Raw genomic sequence first — 23,400 nt, 5'->3', positions numbered from 1 at the left:
ATGCAATGTTTACGGAGAGTTATTTTTGTTTGAAAAACAGTTTAGGAAATACGTTCTATAGCCAAAGAGTGGTGTGGATGTTGTCCACTGGTTCGGACCAAACCAATCAGTGTGGTGTGAAAAGGAAGCAACACCACCTAAAAATGCATGTATAATTTTTTGACATTGGTCCGGAACAAATGAAACTAACTAAAGGTAAAACCCGCCCAATGGGGGTTTCCAAAACGCCAGACTCAGGCGGTGAGAAAATAAGTTTACCCGTGTACCCGTGCGCCTCTATGGTTTATCAAATACTGTATGTTCCCATCCACAATATTCCCATTTTGCATGATCTGATGTATTGATCCCAAATTCTATCACTAACCCAAATATACGTATTTGTCCCTAACCAAAACATAAAACCACTTGGAAAAGAAGCATTTATAAACATGTAGTTCAACGACAACACTGTACTAACACATTGGCCCCTAAACGCACAACAATGAAAAAAACGTTATAATCCATAAACCCTCATCAATGGATGACTATACTGTACTGTGAAAGCTGTGAGTGTGAGTTTAGACACATTAAAGCTCACATTAATTCTCTGTTTCATCTAGACCCGCAAAAACAAACAAAGCACTACAGTACAACCTGAATCCCCAAGGAAACATTTACAACACAACACATGCAAAACGTGCCTTTGTCTATCTAAGAACAACAACAGCAATAGTCAGGAGGCTTTTTGCATGATGCAAGTCACACGGCCCTTTTGCAACAGACTCGAATGTTCATCCAAGTGGAATGATTACCATATGAGTTTCGTCACCATGACAATGATGACATAACAGGCCAGAGAGCCATCTCAGTCCTTCAGAAGTGAGAATTGATACTTTGATGTTACAGCTAATGCCGTAGCTCGCATTCAAAGTCAGGGCAAGAGAATCTGGAGTCACTTAGGAACGATGAAATGCAAACTTGTGTATACAACTTGAGTGACTCCAACCCAAACATTCAGCTTGATAAACCTTTTTTTTCATTTACATTTTTTGCTATTTTTGTTTTGTTTAATGCGTGTTGTGAAATTATTTTTGGAGGAGCTGCCTCGGTTGCCCCTCACGATAAAGATTCAGTGGTAGAATCTTGACATTTCTCCTGTCTTCTTCAATCATTCATGAAGCTGTTACCTCTGTATTAGCTGGTGTGGTGAACACGACATTCATAATGCGTTGCGTACCTTTGGCAAACGCTCAGGGTCTCCAGGGTGCCGGGGTATCACCTTCTGTAACCGCTGAAAACCGTAGTCTATGGTGGGTTCGTTCAGGGCTACGGAAAGAGAGACAAGCAGAGACAATTCATTTGTCTGATGGAACTTTATTAAAGACCGGTGTGAATATTTTTTCCATGTCCTGCAAAAAGAAGAAAAGCTCATGAGCAGATCAAATTGAGCATCTTTAAATACACCAGAATCTCTAAAAATGTCTCTGACAACAGCCACGTCAAGTGCAGCGTATAGCATTAAAAGAAAGACGTTTACATTTAGCCCAGCAATTACTTTGCATAAAGTCTTTATGCTGTCACAAACACGAAAGCCTGTCACTCAGTCTGAGCGAGGGAAGAGATGGAGGACGGGGGAGATTTTAACATACTATCTGACTTCATTTGATTTGTAATGGAGAGAAAATGGAAGGAGCGGAGGACCTGCTTGTGAAGGTGTTTTGTTAGTAAAGTGCCACAGTTTAAAGAGGTTCTTTAAGAACAGAATACTATTGAAGACACGTTATTCTAGCCATCACAGACAAACATTAGAGAGAGAAAAATCTATTTATAGGCTACCATATTCAGTAACATTTTTTATACGTTTTTTATTAATGACTCTAAAAACATTATTATCTAATGCTTAAAGAGTAACCATTACAATGTCCTGAAAATAGACTTGTTGTTGGACACTCCACAAACCAAAGTAGGACCTTAAAAATCACTAAATATTTACTCTTTAATACTTAAGTAGTTAATGTATATAATGTAGTCACAACTTTTTTCAAAGGTTGATTTATACACACACATATAGTATATTACATATATATTTGTGACCCTGCTTAAAAAAAACAGTCATAAGTACAACAGGATTTTTTGGCCAAAAGACAAAATAAATATTGTATGGGTCAAAATTATCGATTTTTATTTTATGCCAAAAATAATTAGGATATTAAGTAAAGATCATGTTCCATGAAGATAGCGTGTAAATTTCCTAATGTTTATTAGGAAACATAAGGATAACATATTAAATGTTTATGTTTGTAATATGCGACTTTCTCGCTATTTAGATTTTTTACACCCTCAGATTCCAGGGTTTCAAATAGTTGGATCTCTGCCAAATGTTGTACTATCCTACCAAACATCAATGGAAAGCTTATTTATTCAGCTTTCAGACGATGTATAAATCTCAAGTTAGAAAAATTGACCCTTTTGTTGTCCAGGGTCACATATATACAGTATACATATATATATACATAATCATAAAAATGCATTTTATATAGAGCTTGTATAATTACATATGACACATAAAATAAGCCAATAATCTGCAATATGGAAACATTTAATGAAACCTGTTATAGATCCCTTGATCATGTGTTCATAACCATCCTCTGTCGTTTGCTTTGTTTGAGGTTCAAAACTTAATCAGATCCAAATACGGCATCTCATTAGGTCCAACATATGACAACGTATCGTAAGACAGTAAATAGTGTCTGATCCAAAGCTTGTGAATGATGGAGTTATGAGAAGAAAGAAAGAAAAGAGGAAGAGAGAAAGACAGAGTGGTTTGGACCGTTTGAGAGTGAGCGAGTGTTAGGGGCTGCTGGGGCATGAAATGTAGGTGCTTTCCTGTCGGTTGAAGCAGATGGTGAAGAAACAGTACCTTCTGTTGGAGTTTTATCGAAGTTAGTGTGTGAACATTGAGAAGATACGGGAGAATGACCGAAGCGGTGGTGTTTACAGTTTGTAATGTGAAAAAAAGTACCTTACACTATACGTTTCGTTAGATCTGTTGGTAGACCATCAGTCTGGATGACGGAGAAAGATCAGGAGTCGGCACGTGTGTGCGTGCAGGGCGCATCGGTTAATAAAATGATATGGAGATGGATGTGGCAGTGCCCTAAGAAACACGTTTATGTGCTTGTAGGTGTCAGGAGTACTTCATTCCACCCTTATTGCCATTGATTTCTACATTGTATCCAATCCTCTCATTCAGCCTGGGGAAAACATTCACTTACACAGAGGTCGAGAGAGTTAGAGGGAGACACGAGAGAGATAGAGGCACGGAGATGAAGCGGAGGAGTGTAAAGATAATAAATAAAATGAGAGCAGAGAGATTCTGAAGACACGTGGGGAAAGATTTAAGGATGGATTTTCATTCTGACAAGCAATTGCTTTAAGGAATCGACAATAATTGATGCATTGGTCTTAACAGACATCAAGACATCAGCTATATGTAATTTGGACACATAAAGTTACATGCGATTTAGATTCATTATTGTTATACATTTTGAAAGTCTATTTCAATCCTGATAGTAATCATGAAGTGGTTCATTTGATGAAATGCATCTGTGGTTATACATGACATCTGTGTGAACTTGAGGAGAACTCACTTTATATTGCACATCCACTAAACTTCACCAAGGGGACAGCTGGTTAAAATGTTATCGAGTGAAATAAAGTTCTGCTATTACTTGTGTGTAGACACAACTTCATTTGACATTTTTTATCTAATGCATATTAGATCAAATAATATAATGCTACTTTCAACAATTTCCAAATACGATTTGCATAGACAGCAATGCTTCCTTCTTGTTCAACAGAACGGCTTTATAAAAATAACACAGCTAGACCAAACAGCGGTTTACAAAATTCAAAGAATCTTATGAAAGAATTCAACTCTTCTCCACTTTCAACACAGGCGGATACTTCAGTTATCTTTGGGTTATTGGATCATAAGTCAAGGTGTTCCTCAAGAGGGTACAAAGGGATAGTTCACCCAAAAATGAAAATTCTGATTTTCTCCTTCCGCAGAACACTAAAAACGATATTTTGAAGAATGTTTGTAACCAAACAATGGCGGCACCCATTAGATTAGATTTTGTGTCCATATAGTGGAAATGAATGGGTACCGCCATTGTTCGGTTACCAACATTCTTCAAAATATCTGATTTTGTGTTCTGCAGAAGAAAGAAAGTCATACAGGTTTAAAATGACAAGAGATATATAGAACTGCTGTTTCTATGAATACTGGAACCATCAAGTTATTTTAAGGTGTCAATTAAAACAAACTCGGGACAATAAAGGTCTCGACAAGCAGAGGAACCCCATCAACTATTCTAAAATCTCCACAGTGAGAGAACTTCTCCCAAAATGGGGAAGTGGGATTGCTTTTGGCCTTACTTTTCACTGTAGACGAGCTCAGTATTCACTACATGTGAAACAAGCGCTAACCACACGATAAGTATTTATAGCTTGGCTTAACTCCACTTCTTCAAACTGTTTTATTGTTTTTCTCATATTAATACCACATGGCATCAATTTGCACAGGGATGTTGGTTTACAGTTTTCCCTGGGTAGCTTCAGCGGTTAAAGAGCCCAAAATATCACACCGGCCTAAGTGAGAAAGGTATCCAACTCAACTGTGCTACAAGTTTATTTAGCAACTTCATATGTTTCAAAAGGGAGTTGTTAAAAGAATATTGGTTTGAGTAAGGGGGGGATGTGCTGGGTAACAGAAAGGAACCGAATGCATCAACGTGACAAATTGATATCTCTTCACTTTGTACCCTCTTTATCCAGAGCCTTGCCAGTGCTCATTGGTTTCTTCTGGTCTCCCAGCCATGTGGTGGTCAGCCAGCTGGTTTTCGAGCCAAAATGACTTTCTTATATCATGGACACTGTCATATTGATATGAATAGAATATCATTGATAAGGAATAAGTGAGAAAGTATATGTTATTAGATTAAAGTAATAGTTCACCTTCATTTACTCACCCCGTATGTCTTTCTTTCTTCCGCAGAACACAAAAGAAGATATTTTGAAGAATGTTGGTAACAGAAACTTGGTTTTTATATCTTGTTTTGTGTTTTGCAGAAGAAAATCACACAGGTTTAAAATGAAATCAAATCAGAAATATCAAACTGAATCGAAGTTCACAACGGATCGCCTTTAACCAAAACATAATTTTTTCCCATTCTCTCCCTGCCACGGTGTTGCAGTAATGAGCAAGGGAATGTCACTATTTTCCTCCCCCTCCTCATCTCCTTCCCTCCGTCTTCCCAAAGGGCACGCAGGGATTTTTTTTCTCCTTCAGGTACGAGCTCAAGGCAAGAGCTCAGGGGGATCAATACCCGCGGCAGTGGAGCGCTCGATATCTCTGAATTATTGCTTCATTCTTTCCCCCTTATTATAGATGAGTTATTTTTTCCAAGCCACACCACTTTAAGATCAATAAAGAACAATTTTATCCCTGTGTCTTTCCGTCTCTCTTTCTGTGTGTGTTTCTCAACCGCTCGTTTCTTTGTAACGTTGCATCTTTATGATACAAAACAACAGATATACTAGAAGAGATGTAGGCGGGTGTAGAAGAGGTGCTGCTAAATTTGTGTTCTTTACCAAATGAAGGAATCTGAACTACAGTAAATAAAATGTAATATGTGAAGTTTCTTGGGCATTCTTGGGCTTTTTCTGTTTGGTGTGCTGACGTATAACACATTTCCATTGTGTTCTTGTTTTTCAGCCTTAAAAACTAGTCCTTTGGGGGCTTGTTAGCAGCGTGTGTGCAAGTCTACCATCATCTGCAGTGTTACTTGACTCAATTTGATCCATCGTGACCGCTGCAGAGATGTGTGCTCGAAGGACTGAATCGCTGTGACCTCGACTTGCCTGTAATCTAATTGGAGGTGCTAGTTTCTTTCGACAATAAAGCTTGTAGTTGGGAACAGGTATAAAAAAAGATTTCACATTTTTCACTTTGTTTGCCTAGCTGACAGCGCTTTTAGCACAAAAAACGATTTATTTAGAAATTTGTTCAAAATGTGCAAACAAAATGTACAATGTTTTACAATAAATATGTACTTTTTTACTGTCTGGAATCAAGTCTACAACGTTAATGTTAAATCAACTGACCCTACTTTCTTTCTCAAGACAATTTCCTGTTGACGATTCTATAAAAAACAAGCTCCGCCTCTAAAACGGCTTCCTTTTTAGCTGACATCATCAGTCCCTCTTATTTAACTCCTCCCCTTCAACTAACACTGTCATATCGAGGTCCTTTGCCGTAATCAAATCAATGATTTACATTTATTTATCTACACTGCATCTCTTCAACCACATCACTGTACAGAAATGCGATCCATAACCGATATGAAATAAAGCAGACGTAGAAACATGCAAAATCTTTTATATCCAAAGTAGGTGGATACAAAAAAAGCTATTATACATATATCCTTTTCCATATCTGGTTCCTTATGATGTTATGGCAGTTCCGTAGGCAGGATTTGTCTCTGTTGCTCCAATGGTTTATCGATTGGTACTTTGCACTTCCTAACAAACACACGGCGCTGACATTCAGCTTTGGAAGTGACACGGAACCTACACTGTCAATTATATGAGATGTATTAGTTTGTCCCCAGGGATCTGTCCATGGTGCCCGGTGCAACTGAAACACCACGACGACACAGCACCGAAAAAATACATACAACACAGATAAAAGCAGCCCAAAGTCTTAATGGTCACAGTGCTATTTCCATTGGATAGAATGGTCTGGTCTGAAGAGGGGTTTGCGCACTTTGGTAACCAGACAGACCACCGTAAACCCACTAAGACCAGCAAGCTATCTTTGGATTTTATAACAGAGAAACCCACAAAGCATGGACTGGATTTCTGTTTACATCTACGCATTTGGCAGATGCTTTAATTTAAAGCGACTTATGGTGCGGATTTTATTAACGCGTTTTGATCAATGCATTCACATAATTTCCACTGAAACAGGTCACAGAAACAGGCTCCTCCCCCTTTTATACAGCCAGCACCTTACAGCCTGCAACCAGATGAGAAGCTGCAGTGCAGAATGATGTCACAAAAACACTTATCGGTATTGGTGGACGTTGAAGATTATACGTTTGGAATGCTTACATCATCTAAACTGGAATTTTGTCAATGTTTTGGAGCATGCTACTTATACATATCCTTAAAGCTAACACACTCATAGTAAAACTTCACTTTTGATTTCATTTGATTTTATGAGGACTTAAAAGCACCAAAATTGTTGACTTCCTCAAGTCACTGTCTGCAAGACCTCTGACCTCTGTTACATTCCTGTCGCGGTTGACTGATTTAGCCATCTATAGATTCTGATGTTGCAATCGTGGTTTCCAGGTAGCCATTGATTAATGCCTGGCCAGGACCTAGCGGGAGGCGTCCGTGGCATTGCCTGTATTGATTCAATTAGTTCCGAGGGTTTGCTAGTGTTCTATGCAAATAACCGTTGCTAGCGGCCCGGGCTAAAAGAGTCTTATTAACATGGCCAGCTGTCTACTGGGTGCTTCTAATACCCCTGCCAGCTGCCATCTCCTCCTGCCAGTTGCGTAGCGCTGGTGATGCCCAGAAAGTTGCCAACTGTGATCCATTGTCAAGAATAAGGTAAATAGTGAGAATTTGGGCTTTTGTTGAATTTTCTATGTTTGAATTTGGCATTTTTAATAGGACCGAATTTTACCTGTAGCATGGCTATACAGTTTGTTAGATTTATAAAAAACATCTCAAGATTCTTCATTGCCCACCCAGCATTCCAATCGACTGATATATTCATATTAGTGGGTGAAAGATTTAAAAAAAGAAATTTACCATCTGTGCCTTCCTGCGAATGTCACTGGTTGCCACCTACAACTCTTATACCATGTTTATTATGGCACTTAAGTTCTGTGGACACACATGCTGTTTTCTGCTCTCTCTCTCTCTCTCTCTCTCTCTCTCTCTCTCTCTCTCTCTCTCTCTCTCTCTCTCTCTCTCTCTCTCTCTCTCTGTGTGTGTGTGTGTGTTTGTCAGTGGAATGAGTCCGTCACCCTCGCGTAAGATCCATCTGTGCACCAGATCACAGCTATTTTTCTCTTTAAATTCGCCTTTGATTTCCAATCACTTTCAAGTCCGTCCTCTTGTTTGTGTGGGTGTGCGTGATGATTTAACACCCACAAGCACAAACAAAATGATGCTGAAAAAATAACTGTGAAATTTGTCAATGAGCTGTCAGGGAGATGACCTTTGACCTCTTTGAAGAAGTGGGCATTGATTGAAGGAGGTTGTATTTTGCTTAAAACTAAATGTTACCTCTCTTATTTAAAGATAATAACTTTAATAATAATAACTTTTTACATGCATAATTAGATTGTTTTAAACACAAGTTATGTAGTAATAATATTGTTTAGTTTAATCATTTGTATTTGTATAATGCATTTTTAAAGTAGATTTGAATGATTTTAATTTTTAAAATGAGCAGAGAGTAAATTAAAGAAAGCTTTCCGATATTTGTTCTATAGACACTATTTTTGTATATATTTTCACATGTAGTCATGAGTGTCCTGCAGTTTTAGTGTCATATTAATGATTAGAAATGACCTTTTTTCTCCAAAAGTGTATTTTTCGCAAAAGCAGATTTCAGAAAATTAAGTTATTTTCAACCAGTCTGTAATTTAGTCATTTTCCTATTAAACAAAGATAGATATTAAAAAAGCAAGATAAACTAGTGAGCCTGTTTAAAAACAACTTAATATTTATTTCCACCACTGTTGTAGAATGATATGATATAATATAATATAATATAATATAATATAATATAATATAATATAATATAATAGGCAAATGAAGAAAAGCAACATGTATTAGAGAAAGACACAAATAGCTGATTGATACACAATTACATTGCATGTGTGCACATGTGTTTGTATGTTGTGCTTATTAAAGCATGTAAAAATAACTGAGGTATTGACATGTTTGTTTGCATATTAATGTCTAAACAGTTGTGTGTAAGCTGCACGGCTACAAGTTTTTTATCCCATGTTTAAATGGCTTCAATATGGAGGTCTATAAAGCGCAGCTTGTTTTCGTCTTTAATAGTAACAGGTTTTATGAGCATGAGTTGTGATATCCTCTCTATCAACAGAAATTAAGCTAACAAGCTGTGTTTTTCGACTGAGCGTGTGGGTGTGCGTGTGTCTGCTAGAAAAATCTAAAGCAATCCTACATACAACACCCCACCCATTTGCCACTCTCCAATAACAAAAAAGAATCCTCAACCTTTAGAAACACAGATTGTTTCCACACTAGTGCAAAGTGCCGACTATATTAATATACATTTTACTACTGTACTGCAGGTTCATACATTGAAATCTTACCTGTGTAGATGAATCTGCCGGGTGTGCCTTTGCAAAACTGTTTGGACTTGTAGGAGAGCGTGACCTCGACCACCCCGGGGATGTGACGTGGAGGGGTCTGAACTCTGATGGCATGAGGTGTGATGAGCTGTGGAGGAGAGGAAGAGAGATGTGGGGGGTTAGAATCTCGGACCTCTATTACACAATGTACATTAAAAAAACAACAACACTACAAGCATATCAGATTTTGCGTTCACAGAATTGTGCAGCATATGTTTTGGGCCATCCGCACGCACACAACTGACTCTACAGATTAACCCTAACAAGCAACCTTCAGCCCTGCCGTCTCCAAGCCCGCGAGCGAAAGTGGTCTTAAAAAGAAAACTATGCGTACGTGACCTTTAGAATGTGCAAAGCCAGCTAACATCGAGTCGCATAGCAGTTCATATGTACTCTCACAGGAATAATCAAGGCTATTTCCGACCCTCCTTAAGTGCCTGTTTGTCTCTAACTGCCCATTTGTACACTTCACATGCACAGACGGGGTTGACATGAGTCCACAAAAAGACCATGATTCGACAAAACGCTATGTTACTGAATGGTGCTTCTTAGGAGCGGAAGACAACTATCGCTGTGTTTGGTGGACGGTGAACGGGTGGGAGGGAAAGAAATGATAGAAAAAGATCCGCCTTGGTCCTTCCTATTCTCTCGTTCTCTTCCTCCCTTGTTAGATGTTATCTGTGGTAATCAGATCCCCACTGGCATTGCAGCTTAGGGGAACCGCATGGTTCGCTACGAGGCCCCCGTATAGTGTCACGGGGTCAGAAGGTAAAGGTCATAAGGTTACAAGGTCAACAGGAACGGCTATAGGGAGATTTCAGCACAGTGTATTTAATCGGTACCAGATGGAGTTCATCATAAAACACACACACAGTCATTAGTTTGTTTCTTGGGTTGCTAACAGCATATAGGAAGATTAAAGGCGCTTGTTAAGTATCTACAGTAGAAGGACCTTTGAGATCTCAAGAAATGATTGTGTTTGTGTCTTTCAGCGACTTTAAACCGCCCGTTAGCCAGCGTTGCATAAGCTACTCGATTTCTTGTACAAAGACATGTCAAAACAATTGAGTAGCTTTTGAAAGTATTACATTTTGGAAGCACTTAAGCACAGTAAGTTAATCATCTGCTTAATGTCGGCCTAACGTGTCGGTAATGTATTCTGAAATGAGAAAGCGTGTCTTCGACAGCCTCGGCAAATGTGATGGATATAACCATTTAAGGTAATCTGTTTAAGTAACAACACAGAATGACTTCTATTTAGCAGAACATTTGTAAGTGAAATGATTTGCTCAAAGCGTTTTGTACAAATTCAAGATGTACAAAGCTAGACGCCATTTATTTCATCTGAACTAATATTAATATAACAAGAGATGTGTGCAAGAAATATCAGACCACAAAATATTCATGAAATATTTAAGCATTTCTTTTGGGGCGATTAATTGCGATCAATTGCATTCAAAATAACACATACACATACATGTAAACATATTTGGGAAATATTTACATGTATTACATGTATCAATAAATTAAATGATATATTAATGTTTATTCATTTTTTTATTTTTCTTATAATGTATGCATGTATGTTTACGTGTTTATAAATAAAATTATATACATGTGTGTGTATGTATATATATATATATGTATATATATGCACAGTACACTAGAGATGATTTAGATATATTTAGAGAAAATTCAAGCACACCTGAGGCCCTGGAGGCAATGTTTTCTGTTTTACCACCATTACTACATTTACACTGGAATTTGTTTATTTGTAATTATTCTGTAGCTTTATTTCGCCCTAATATTTAAAACATTCTTATCTATACAGTTACATTATTATAAATTGAACCCTATGGAACACCTGTCAACCAATCAGAGTACTTCAACAAGGGGTGGACAAAACGTTCAATATGGCAGCATCACTTTTTTAACATTTAGTACAGATATTTTGTAGGGCTGAACTTTAACTCATCCAGCAAACTCCTCAACTTTGGTGATCTTATATTCAGAGAAAACTAGGCAACAGGTAGAGATGTACGGTACAAAACGTTCACATCTCACCTCGCTCCAGACCAACATGGTGCCGAAGATGACCTGCAGACCGTCAAAGAAGTTGTCTCCGATGATGATGACAGTAGCGCCCCCTGTTGTCCAACCTTCACTGGGACTGATGGCTTTGACACAAGGTGCGGCTGCTCCCAGCAACAAGACGGGACCAAAGAAAGAAAATGAGAAGAATTTAATATTTGCACTTCACACAGGATCTCAACAAATCAATGATTGATCAGTAAGTTGTTGTGGATTTCCTAATGTTCAAGACCAGGAAGATTTCACCCAACATTCCATGCAGTCTCTTAGCTAAGGGTTAAAGGTGGGATTCTAACGCGGTTTATTTCCTAGGGTCTGAGGAAAGTCTTGACACCTCTCAGTCTCGCATTTCAAGGCCAGAACAGGAAACCAAAAACACACAAATGTCACCAGGGAAACTCACACAGCTGGATCCAACTAAGGGTCCCATAACAGACGCCCTGGAAAAGTGTTGGTGGTTTTCACAGCTCTTGTAGCACATATTAGGCGTAAAAACAAAGATTATTGTGCCTTTACCAAGAATTCCTATTTAAAACCTTGCCTGAGCTGACGCACAAATCAGTACTGCGGATTTTCTGAAAATTATGATTTGGTCAATATAAAGACCAAAGTCTCACTACACAAACAAAATTAACATTGTCCTGTATCGTTCGTTCAGTGTACAAATACAGTACAGTGACCTTAGGCCTCCCGCTGTAGGAAACACGTGTTTTTGTCACCGGGCGCCGAGGTACACCGTCTCGCTTAGCGCGTTCTGTTTGTTGCTCTCCCCGGTGTCCGTGGATCTGCGGCTGAGCGAGAAAGGGACCACCACGGAGAAAGGTCAGTTTGCTTATTAGAGCTGTCGGTTCCCCTCACGAGACGAAGAGTCTCGCGCTAGCAGGGGGCAAAAAAAGCAATTTAGCCAGCCAGCGTTTACCTGCATTTAGCTCTCAAATGCCAAAGAGTCACTCGCAGTAATGAGATATAAAGAGAGGAAGGGTGGTGACCGCCAGCGGGACTGTTCGCTTCACACGCTGCGAGATGCGCGTCAGGCTAGATACGGTGTAACCTTGCTGCTGTACGATGAGAGGCTCCACCCAAGAGTATTGATGATGTGAACGGTGGTGAAATGTTAGGAGAAGATTGAGAAGAGTAAACAAGCAGTTATGATAGTGGCATATGTTGACATCAGGTCCTAAAAAATATCAGAAGTGTTTAAAAGCAAAAGCACTTAGGACGTAGAAACTCGAGCCATACTAAGACCGACTCGTGCGTTTGCTAATAGTGTACACTCTTAAAATAAGGTGCTTCAAAGAGTTCTTCGATGCCATAGAAGAACCTTTTGGTTCCATAAAGAACCTTTAACATTCACAAAAGGTTCTTTGTGGCGAAAAAAGGTTCTCAAGATAATAAAAGAAAGAAAGAGATGGTTCTCTAAAGAACCTTGGGCTGAATGGCTGAACACATTCCTGAACCCTCAATCATTCTTATCATTACATTTCAATAGGTCAAAAGCTTAATCTTTGCCCAGTATTTACATTTACTTCTATTATTCCCTGTTTTATTTGAACGAAATCTCTAAATCCTAATCACAACAGCTTTAGATTACAGAAAAGAACAACTTCTCATGTTCCTGTAAACACATGTTAATCTTCTCTTTACATATCGAGTTTGTGTCTGATGCTAGAAAGGAAAGAAATCCTGGAGGGTGAAACCACACACGCACACACACACACACACACACAGACGTTGGCATTGGGTGGGGTGGTAAAGTGTGGAAGATGAGGTGCAATCTGTGCCTGTAATCTTGGCGTGAGTGGAGGTTTTTGGCGGAGACTGAAATGGTAGCTGGATTAAGCAGATGGAGACGCATGAATCCATCTGATAGGATTAAACTTTCTGTGGCTTTCCCTGAGCCATCTGCTCAACACGCTGCTCCCAGACACATGCACACACACACGCATGCATTTACAATGTACAAAGTCTCACACATGAAACACAAAGGCGAAAAACAGAGGTACAAACACGGGGCAACACGCTTTGAGTAATTACACTCGAAAAGACGCATTACGGCACAGAAACATGCAACTAATGTTAGAAATAAGCAGGGCGGAGAGTAATTTACGGACGAAAACAGTATTAATAACTTCAGAAACACAACTTTTTCCTTCTACAACATGCTCTTTTATAGAATATTCCTCTTTCTTTTTAGCAGCAGGAAAAATCTGAATCGTTTCAGTTTATTGGTTCATTCAGACGATTCAGTGAACAGGATTTGAACAAAGATTTGTTGAGCTGTCACATTATATAGTTCAAACATGTCTCTGTGTTTTACGTTTGCATTATACAAATTAAGAAAAATGTACTTCAAAAACAGATAACTAACGTAAAAAATTCAAGTAATAATAACTAAAACACATTTTAATAACACAATAAAATGATGACATCATTTAAAACATGATTTGACAAAAATGGGTTACAGTATCTGTTTTTGCAAATAAACTCTTACATTTTTTATTTATTTGTGTGATATTAGAGTGATGAATTTAGCATTACAAAAACACAAATAATTAAAATAACAATAAATGCATTAAGACAATAAATGTGATTATTAAAAAAGAAAATTACAAACACATAAACAAAAAACATAAAAAACATAAAAATAGTCCCTGACAAGATATGTGATACACACGCATTAGTGCACACCATGGACAGATTGTATCTTTTTTCCGTGTCCCCTGGGTTTGTATTTGGTGTTCGGGGACAGCGAGACCGTCTTCTGCTGGGATGGATTCAGCTGAGCCATTTCACCTGCTTTCTCTTTCATATGAACTCATTTAATGCTCTAGCCTGCAGTATATAGGGTCACACACGCATCCCCAGCTCCGGGGTATAAATACATCCACTACATGATCTGGGGTCAGGTCCCTTAAAATCTCCACCATAAACTTGAATCTCAATTCTTTATACCTTTCTAAAACATGCATGCAATACTAGAAAGCAATGTAAACAGCCTTTCCTCGAATTAAGGTGAAACGCAAACGAACTTTGTAAATACATGCAATTCAGTTTATAATAATAGAAAAATCCTTATTGGTTTTATTCAGCATGATGTCTTTTTAAAATCTCAGTGTACTATAAACCACTTTTTCCTTAAAAAAAGAACTTAACAAGCATCACTTATTAAACCTGTGAACTACACTGACGGCCATCTCGTGAGCATATCCATCTGAACGCAATAGATTGAAACCCTGTCCAAAAATCCATAACAGAGGCTTACAGTCAACGAAAACTGTTAATCTGTACTTTCTGTCTTTCTTCCAAATATGAACAGACCGCCTGATAGCGCTTGATTCTGCCAGCACACAGCCAGAGACCCCCAGAGACCATCTCAGCTTATCACACCATATTCATCCACGACCATAAATCACCGCCATCATATGTTCTGTTCTCCCATCCAGATCCAACAAATTTCCCCGGACATCGAAATCCTTGACAGACTAAATGGGACACTGATTGGATTCGCTGAACGTCTAGATAAATACTTCAAGCTTCTTTGTAAAGCACGTCAGAGTTCGGTTATGCGCAGATGGTCTTTGGATAGACTAGCGAAGGTTAAATTGACACCAAGTGACTTTACCGCACGTCAACGTGGGTTTGGTCTTGTGCAGATGGTCTTTGGAAAGGCAGCGAAAGCTAAATTGACACCAAGTGAGTTTACAGACAGAAAACACACTAGTGATTGAGGAAAAGACTGCTTTCTGCTTTTTACGAGCCATGAAAAGCCTTTTATTTTGAAGCGAATGAGGTAGAAATGGCAATCTGAGACCATTTTTGTCATATATTACTGAAGCAAAGAGTCAGTCGTCAGTAATCCATTGTGATGGATGTGGAATGGGGGTAGAAATTTCTGCCGCAGTTCATCAGCAGGTTTTCAAGGTGAATGTATGCCGGCAATGTTACGAATAAGCAATTTTTGTAGTGTTTGTCAACAGGAATTGGCCAATGGTAAACCAAAAAACACATTTCAGCGACGGACCAAACAAAAAGTAAAAGGATACGAGCGAATGACCTATCAGGACGTTGTATTAACAAATGATCAACCAATAACCAAGTTGTGCATGGTGAGGAATTGTGTTTTTAGCTTAGCAACATGCTTAAGTTGCGAGTCAAGTTACCCATCTAGTTTTTTTCATAATAATTGTTTTTACGATTCAATTGTGTCACCAAATAAAATATTTCCGAATTTTCCAGAAATTAGATTGAAAACCAAAGTATGCAAAGTATGAACATGGCCCTAATTCAGTACCACGATCTTAACATTTAACACTACTGCCTCGTCGCTGTTCTTTTTTGTAGGGGCATCAAAAATATCCAGATGAATTTAATTTATCTGTCTATATGAATACATTTTATCCTCCACATTTATTAAAGCCCCACATATTCATTTGCGCAGATGGAGGGATGGGTAAAAACTGAGGCAGGGACACAATTTAGTCCTTTAATTAATCTCTGCTTCATCTTTTACTCTCTACGCATCACTGGAGAAATGACTTAAAGGGCCAAAGCTCACAGACGCCTCTGACAGCTAAGCTTTATCTCTTACCAACTCATTCACACATACTGTTCCGTATGGAGTTTAAGATTTTGTTTCATCACACTATAAATAAAATTGTGAATGTGTGTGTTTGTTGTCAGAGGCTTGTAGAGAATTTCTGCGTATTTCATCACGGCGTTTATACAGCGTGAATAAACATGCTGTCAGCATCTCTGTTAAACTACTAGAGAATCTTGCATTCGTTTCTTTATTAAGTTCTGCTGCCACAAACCAGTTTGTTAGTGGTAACATACTGTTTAATTTTATCTATCTGGGATTATGGAGTTGAAAATATCGCTCAGGAAGGTTAATCGTGTTTTTTTTGTCAAAAATATTGTGGTTATGGTGAAACCATATTATTGGTATTCAGGAGCGTAGCACAGAATCTCTGGCCCTGTGCAATGTGAGGGCCCCTCCACTTTAATAAGTCTCCAAAATTAAGTTATTGTTTGCATTATTGAAACACTTCTGTAAAAAAGCATTTTTGTGTAAAACTTTAAGTGACCGACATACTAAATCCATAACAACACAACATTTTTTTAATCTATGTGACAATATAATATTTTATATATTCGCAGCAACTGTGAACAACTATTACATTTTTTTGTATAAAGGCTTATTTGTTTTTTTTTTGTAATTGTTTAATTATTGCAAATCGTCTGAAAAATCCATTTGGCTAGAATGAATTATGTGTACTATCTGTCACGTCTATATTTATCTCAGGTTTAAAGCAACAGTAACCTACCGTGCTCCAGGTATGACGGTGTTCCCTCTGACGGGTCTAGTCTCCGGGCTCTTCTGCCATGTTTTGAGTTGTTGTGCACAAACATGTTATCTGAAACAGCCAGCACGTGTCCTTCTACACTCACTGTTGTCGACACAACCACCTGTTTAAAGAAGAATGCAGGGTTTATATGACACATCAAAGACACTGTTTAGGTTTAAAAACCATTTTTCCGTCATTATAAGGTTATTGCCATATTAAATCGCACATTTTTATAAGATGGGAAAATATACCCACCCCCTCCCCACTTCCACCCTATCCTTTATTAGTCAGCCATACATGTAATCTCACCGTAAACTTGCAGCATTGGCTGGACCAAAAGGCATGTCGACTCAAACCGAGATTTATTTTAATAGCACCTATGACACATTTCCAACCTGATCTAACAAGAAAACGTATACGAATAAACAATGTAACTTATTTGAATTTTATCGCAATGTGGCAATCTAAATCGTAATTTGGGGATATTGAGGCATGTAATGCAGAAATAATCCCTTCACCAGCAATACAGCAATTAAACACTAAATCTGTATTCGTTTCTATTCTAGACACTAATTCACACATACAAACACACCTCTCTGTCTATCCCACAATGCAGTGAGCTCTCTGATTGATTGCTGATGGAGCTTGGCAAGGATTAATTCAATTAAAAAAGCGGGTAGCACTCAAGCGTCCTGAGACAATGACAAGAAGGTAATAAGTATTCAAGGTTTTCATTATGAGTGGCACAAACAGGTCCTCTTAAGCCACAGAAGCCCCCTGGTACCTCTGCCTAGAGTCTCTTATTTTAATAGCTTTTGAGCTCTGAGAGGAATCCTGCCTCTTCAAAAAGAAAAGGACAGAGAGGTAAGTGTTTGAGGGACGTACATTCTCTTCATTTCTCTCCCCCTCTCTCTCTCTCTCTTACTCAGTGACTCTTCTCCTGTTGTCCTTTTGGCATGTAGAAAAAATATCTCTTTAAATTAATAAATTTTGATGAATAAAAACTTTGCATGAAATATGAACAACTACAGCACTACATCAGTGTGTGTGGAGAATTGAACATGCACTCTCATGCATTCTTGCACGCTTGTGTAAATTTGGACTGCATTCTGCTGCTAAATACACAATCACTGTGGCCTTGTATATAATGCAGCACAAATGATTCATTAGACAGCACTAAACACACATCTAACATCTTACATTAAAACTGACAACACAATAAAAACAGTCTGAGATTTTGTTAAGTAGATTTTTGGACACAAAACTGTTAGTGACATAAATAATCAGATATGGCTATTTCATTTTTATTTAAGTATCATCTCTGTTTTTTTATGTAGCGGATACTTGATTTCTTCCAAGAGAATTTGATTGAGCTGGGACTGGATTCAGGAAACTGTTCTTAAGACAAAATATAACAGTATTCTTAAAATAATTTATAGGAAGTTCGTAAGAATGATGCGCCTTGAGAAGTTCTCAAATATTTTCTCAAACATCATTTTTTTCATTCTTAAGAATAAAAGTTTTTTCTAGAAATGCGAAGCGTTCCTACTTTTTTCTTAAGTTAGAATTTAAGAAAATATCCAACAGTTAAGAAGAATATTCTTCTTAAAAACGTTTTGTGATTCGGGCCCCTGGTGTGAGGACTTGAGGCTGTAGAAACTTTCTGTGTGTGCGCTTATGTGTGTATGAGTGAACAAGGGTCACATTCCAATGAAAGAACGGAGGTCAAGGTTATGTGTTTCTTGCAAAGCAGTGATATGTTGTTTACACAACGTCTAAACACAATTACACACACCCCGACTGTGTGAGTGACAGTGTTGTGCAATTATGTGTGTTTACAGACTTAGCGGCAGACGTTTACCATGATCTAACACTGAAGAGAGCAAAACTACAGGCAGAAGAAAGAATATATTGCACAATAAATGACTTTCAATGGCGCTCACATCGATCAAAAGATATACAAAAAGATCATAAAATGTGACCTCACATCTGCAGCTGGTATGATGTTGTGCCAACACTCTGAAGTCATTAAAACTGAGATCAGCAAAATGGAGACATTAAAGGGAGAAGAGTGTTCGGAAATAATGAACAAATGGATGAAGTGAAAGACATACACACGAACGGTTTACCTGAAAGCGTCGCATGTCCCGTGGGTTTCCTGCATTCTTCAGACAGTTCTGATTGCATTTCAGGAAAAACTTCAGGAAAAACCTGTAAGAGACAAAAAGAAAGAGTTACAGCTTGACTGAAAGAAACATGAAATGTTCAGAAAGTCAGCGTAGGAGAAACATTGAATTAGTTGTTTAGAAAACCAACAACAGTGTGAAATATTTGTATTTACTAGGTTGACATATTGTATGCTGCGTGGAAATATCAATGTTTTCTAAACCATTTAAACCATTTTTATTTCAAACAAAGATTTTTACTAGATATTTGAGTTATATGGACGTGGGTATTGAGAGAAGCACAGTCTCATTGTAGAGTGCACTTTTGATCCATTATCCAGATGAGAAATAGCAAATAATTATTATATAGGAAATATAATAACTATAATAATAATAATGAAATAAAAAGTTACAAATATAATTATTATTATTACTGTTGTTGTTATAATATGAATGTATTATTAAAAACAACAACATAATCATTATTGTTGTTGTTGTTGTTGTTAACAATACACTCATAATATAATAATAATAATAATAATAATAATAATAATAATAATAACATTTACTTTTTATTCAAATATTATGATTGATATAATTATAATATTAAACCAATTATTTCAAATAAATAAATAAAACATATGAATAAATACATAAATAAAAACTTAAACATTAAAACAAATAAATGAACATTAAATAATGTAATAAAAAAGGTTCTCAATAAGAAAAGGCCTTCTTGTTGAACTGTGTGAGTATTAACAGTACATACCCTATAAGTTTAGTAAAGCAAACACGTTACACACAGCAACAGGCGGTGTGCTAAACTACGAAGCCCCCATCTGTCACGCGGGACTATGGAAGCTCACTGATTCAAAGACACATTCTCTCATCCAGTCACGTCTGTCTCTTTCATAATCACGGTTAAGCAGAAAGATTAGCACATTCATGGGCACTGACACAAACCCCTCACTCAAACCCTGGCATTAGAACTGTAACAGCACAATACCAGCTGAAAACAGTCTGTTTGTACTGTAACAGGATAATGCACGTCTGTCATGACCCTAGTCATCATGTTTTTATCTCTTCATCGCTTTGTTTGCACTTTTGTCTCTATTGTCAATATGATACTGAATGTGTTATACTGCACTGAATCAGCTCTCTTTCACACACTGACAACAATACAACAGCACGCTGTGACTCCACTCCTGAGCTTGACTTCCCTCATGGTTGCTTAAGCTTTTGACAAACATGCATGATAATTTGTTTGCAGTCAACTGCTTTAATATGTTGTCACGTATTGCAATGATATTCATCCGCTTTCGAGTGCCGCTTAAGTGTCCGCATAATTTCTGAGCCACTGTATACGCGCGCTGTGTGTTTGTCCTTTTTAATACATGCTTTTATAAATGTCAGCTTAATATCAGGAGGCTGGTTAATACTTTAACCTAATGTGGCCTGACAACCCCGGTTATACAGCAAAGAGCACTCAGGTGTGTGCGGGGATCATATTATGAACACGCACACACTCAGAGTCACCGTACGCTTCCATAATTGATAGGGCCTAGCTGTCGTCTTCAGTTAAGGGCTCTCCAATGAAGCCTAATTACAGATGGGTTGAGTGTGGCGGGGATGTACTTACTTACACCAGCTAACACACGGACCCCTGTGACCTCCCAATGACACTTCAGATCACGGTACATCACTACATGACTATGAAAATTAGGACAAAATGTGATTCAGCAAATAAAAAATCTAATTGTAGGTGATGTGGTCATGGCTTTTGTGAACAATAGGCACACTTATGAGTTTATATTGTCGCGAAATATGAACTCTGGTGATAGCAGGTGAAGGTTGTGAGATGTCTGGTAAAGTGGTTAGACTTCAGGAAGAGAGGAGAGGAGCCAAGCACATCTGTTTGTGAAGGTCACATCTGGAACTTCATAACATGAACGAAACACACGCATTCTCTTGGAGTAGTGTAAATATTAAAAGTGTGAGAAAGCCTAAGGGAAAGTTAATACAAAAATGAAAATTATTGGATAATTTACTCTTGTGTCACTACAAACCTGTCAGACTTTCATTCTTATGGAGAACTCAAAATATCTTCTTTTATGGGATGATTTTTTTTAAATTTATTTTTGGGTTAACGAATGTAAAATGTATTTTTTGGTATATTATTGAAGTGTTTGATCAAATATATTGGATTTGCTTTAAACATTCATGCACCATATCCATTACCGTTTAAAAAAATGAACAATTTCAGAAATGACTGATGAATCCGGTTCAAAATAGGTTAAAGAGTAAACCCGTGGAGAACCAGCAGTGAGATTTTTAAGTTAAGGTAATCTAATTTGGTTGCTAAATGCAAAACAGCCGCCATGGATGCCTGTGCCATATTCCTGTATGGTGCGAACAGCACAGCAGCATAAATTATTCAGGGGCTGAGATGGCAATTATGGCTCTGAGCACAACCAATATTAATATTTTATGAGGGCTAACGCATACTTCCAAGTGAATCAGAGAGAGAGAGAGAGAGAGAGAGAGAGAGAGATTGGGGGGTGTCTTCCCTATCCACTTTCTTTGTATTTTTGTTGGATATCTCTCACTCTCTCTCTCTCTCTCTCTCTCTCTCTCTCTCTCTCTCTCTCTCTGCATCTCAGACTCTTCTCTGTTTCATTATTTAAATTATAACATTCACCATTGCCCAATTTTCACCAATAATTGTGTTATAATACGTTTATAACAATGGTACAACATAGCTATTACAAACATTTTGTGCAAATTTTAATTTTTTCATGTGTGGAAACTTTTTTATGAACAATTTGGCATATGTATGATAAAAATGATAGTCTGGTAAAAATTAACCATGAAAAAAATATCCTTAAATGTGACAAATAATTCAGTCACAATCTGGTTACACAGACAAGCTGTTCAGCATCAAAACATACAGAGACTTATAAAGATTTACTTTACGACTCAAACCCATGCAATAGCTCTTTTTCTCAAAATGTTTTTGTGTGTGCAGACATGAAATCGTGCACAAAGGTTTGTTGTATGTAATATAAGTTAATAGATCATATTTATACATACACAAACAACCATTTTTAAAACAATACCATTTTACATCATTATCTGATAAAAAGTAAGGCGAATTTGTGTTCCACTAAAGAATCAAGTAAAACGGGTTTAGATCAACATCATAATGAGTACATGATGACAACATTTAGATTTTTGGATACACTCTCTTTCATATCCCTTTCTAACTCTTCACTGACTCAGTACGGGTGTGACACCATTGCTAAATGTGATGTCAACATTCCGTATAGCAATGATGTCATCCTCCGATTGAATTGGCAAATGGGTTGACTCACTGCTAACTCTCATTATGTCTCTACATGATATACTCTCTCTCTATTTCAAATACACATGCAACACACTGACTCACTCTATAAACTACATACTACACAGAGAAAATGCATCATTCTAGATGAGAAACTCTTAATATGCAGGACTGGTAATTGCTCACCGCAGTGTGGAAACAGAGAGCTGTCAATCAAACCAAGAGATCTCTGGAGATATGGAAATCAAGTTGATGGTTCACCTGGATCATATTAATTTGGCGTTGTAGATACAATTACTGTATAATAAGCTACATTGTTGGACTCCTGAGTTCAACTACATTCTTGTGGTGCTTAAAAGACTATCAACAAAAAGGAATTCATTACAATTCGTTTCAAGTCCAGAGTCCTATGATATTGTGGTTCCAGAGTGACTCTTTGGTCATTTTAACCAGTTTTATCATTGGCCATCTGAAAATCAGTAAAAACACATCCAGTTCCTCACAGCACCATCTTACATCGACCCAAAACAAAAATTGACTTTTTGGTACGAGGCGCACGCACATGGTCCATACCTGCACATGGCTAGAAAGATGACCTGACCTCAGAACACCTTATTGAAAGAGTGGCCAACAAACCTAACAAATGAAAGAAATAGAGAAACGAGAGAGTGGACATGCAGTAAGAGAGAGAAATTGAAATGAAAAGAGGAAGACAGGTCTCCTTTAGTGTCTATTGTAACAGACAGAAGGCAAACAACTCAATAATTCATGAGAGCAAGATTGATTTTGGGGGCTAGCTCGGGGGGTCATGGGGGGCTGGTGTGGTGGTCTAGCTGGGAAATCATTAGCCCCACAAACACACACACACAGAAGCGGGGCTGATTAACGGCTGGAAGGCATACGAGGGTCCTGTAAAGTACCTTAGAGGGCTGACAGATGTACTACTTTTGTTTTCTTACACACAAACACCGGCTTTTTACCTCCTCCTCTTTGTCTCTCTGTCCTTTTCA

General features: G+C 37.8%; 1 protein-coding gene across 2 annotated transcripts in view; it reads right to left on the bottom strand.

Annotated features, from left to right (window-relative positions):
- The window catches only part of ebf1b (EBF transcription factor 1b), a 97,845-nt gene that overhangs the window by 14,263 nt on the left and 60,182 nt on the right, over positions 1 to 23,400 (bottom strand). For both annotated transcript variants that reach the window (XM_079486275.1, XM_079486276.1), the window contains exons 7-11: positions 19,015 to 19,096; positions 16,865 to 17,006; positions 11,514 to 11,644; positions 9,411 to 9,537; positions 1,217 to 1,305 (exon numbers count right to left, since the gene is read on the bottom strand). In XM_079486275.1, the coding sequence (XP_079342401.1) occupies positions 1,217 to 1,305; positions 9,411 to 9,537; positions 11,514 to 11,644; positions 16,865 to 17,006; positions 19,015 to 19,096 (571 nt within the window). The remainder of the gene's footprint in view (positions 1 to 1,216; positions 1,306 to 9,410; positions 9,538 to 11,513; positions 11,645 to 16,864; positions 17,007 to 19,014; positions 19,097 to 23,400) is intronic.

The sequence above is a fragment of the Barbatula barbatula genome, assembly GCF_947034865.1.
Source record: "Barbatula barbatula genome assembly, chromosome: 22".
Taxonomy (NCBI): domain Eukaryota; kingdom Metazoa; phylum Chordata; class Actinopteri; order Cypriniformes; family Nemacheilidae; genus Barbatula; species Barbatula barbatula.
Note: the sequence above shows the minus strand (reverse complement) of the source record. Positions and strands in the feature narration are given on the sequence as shown.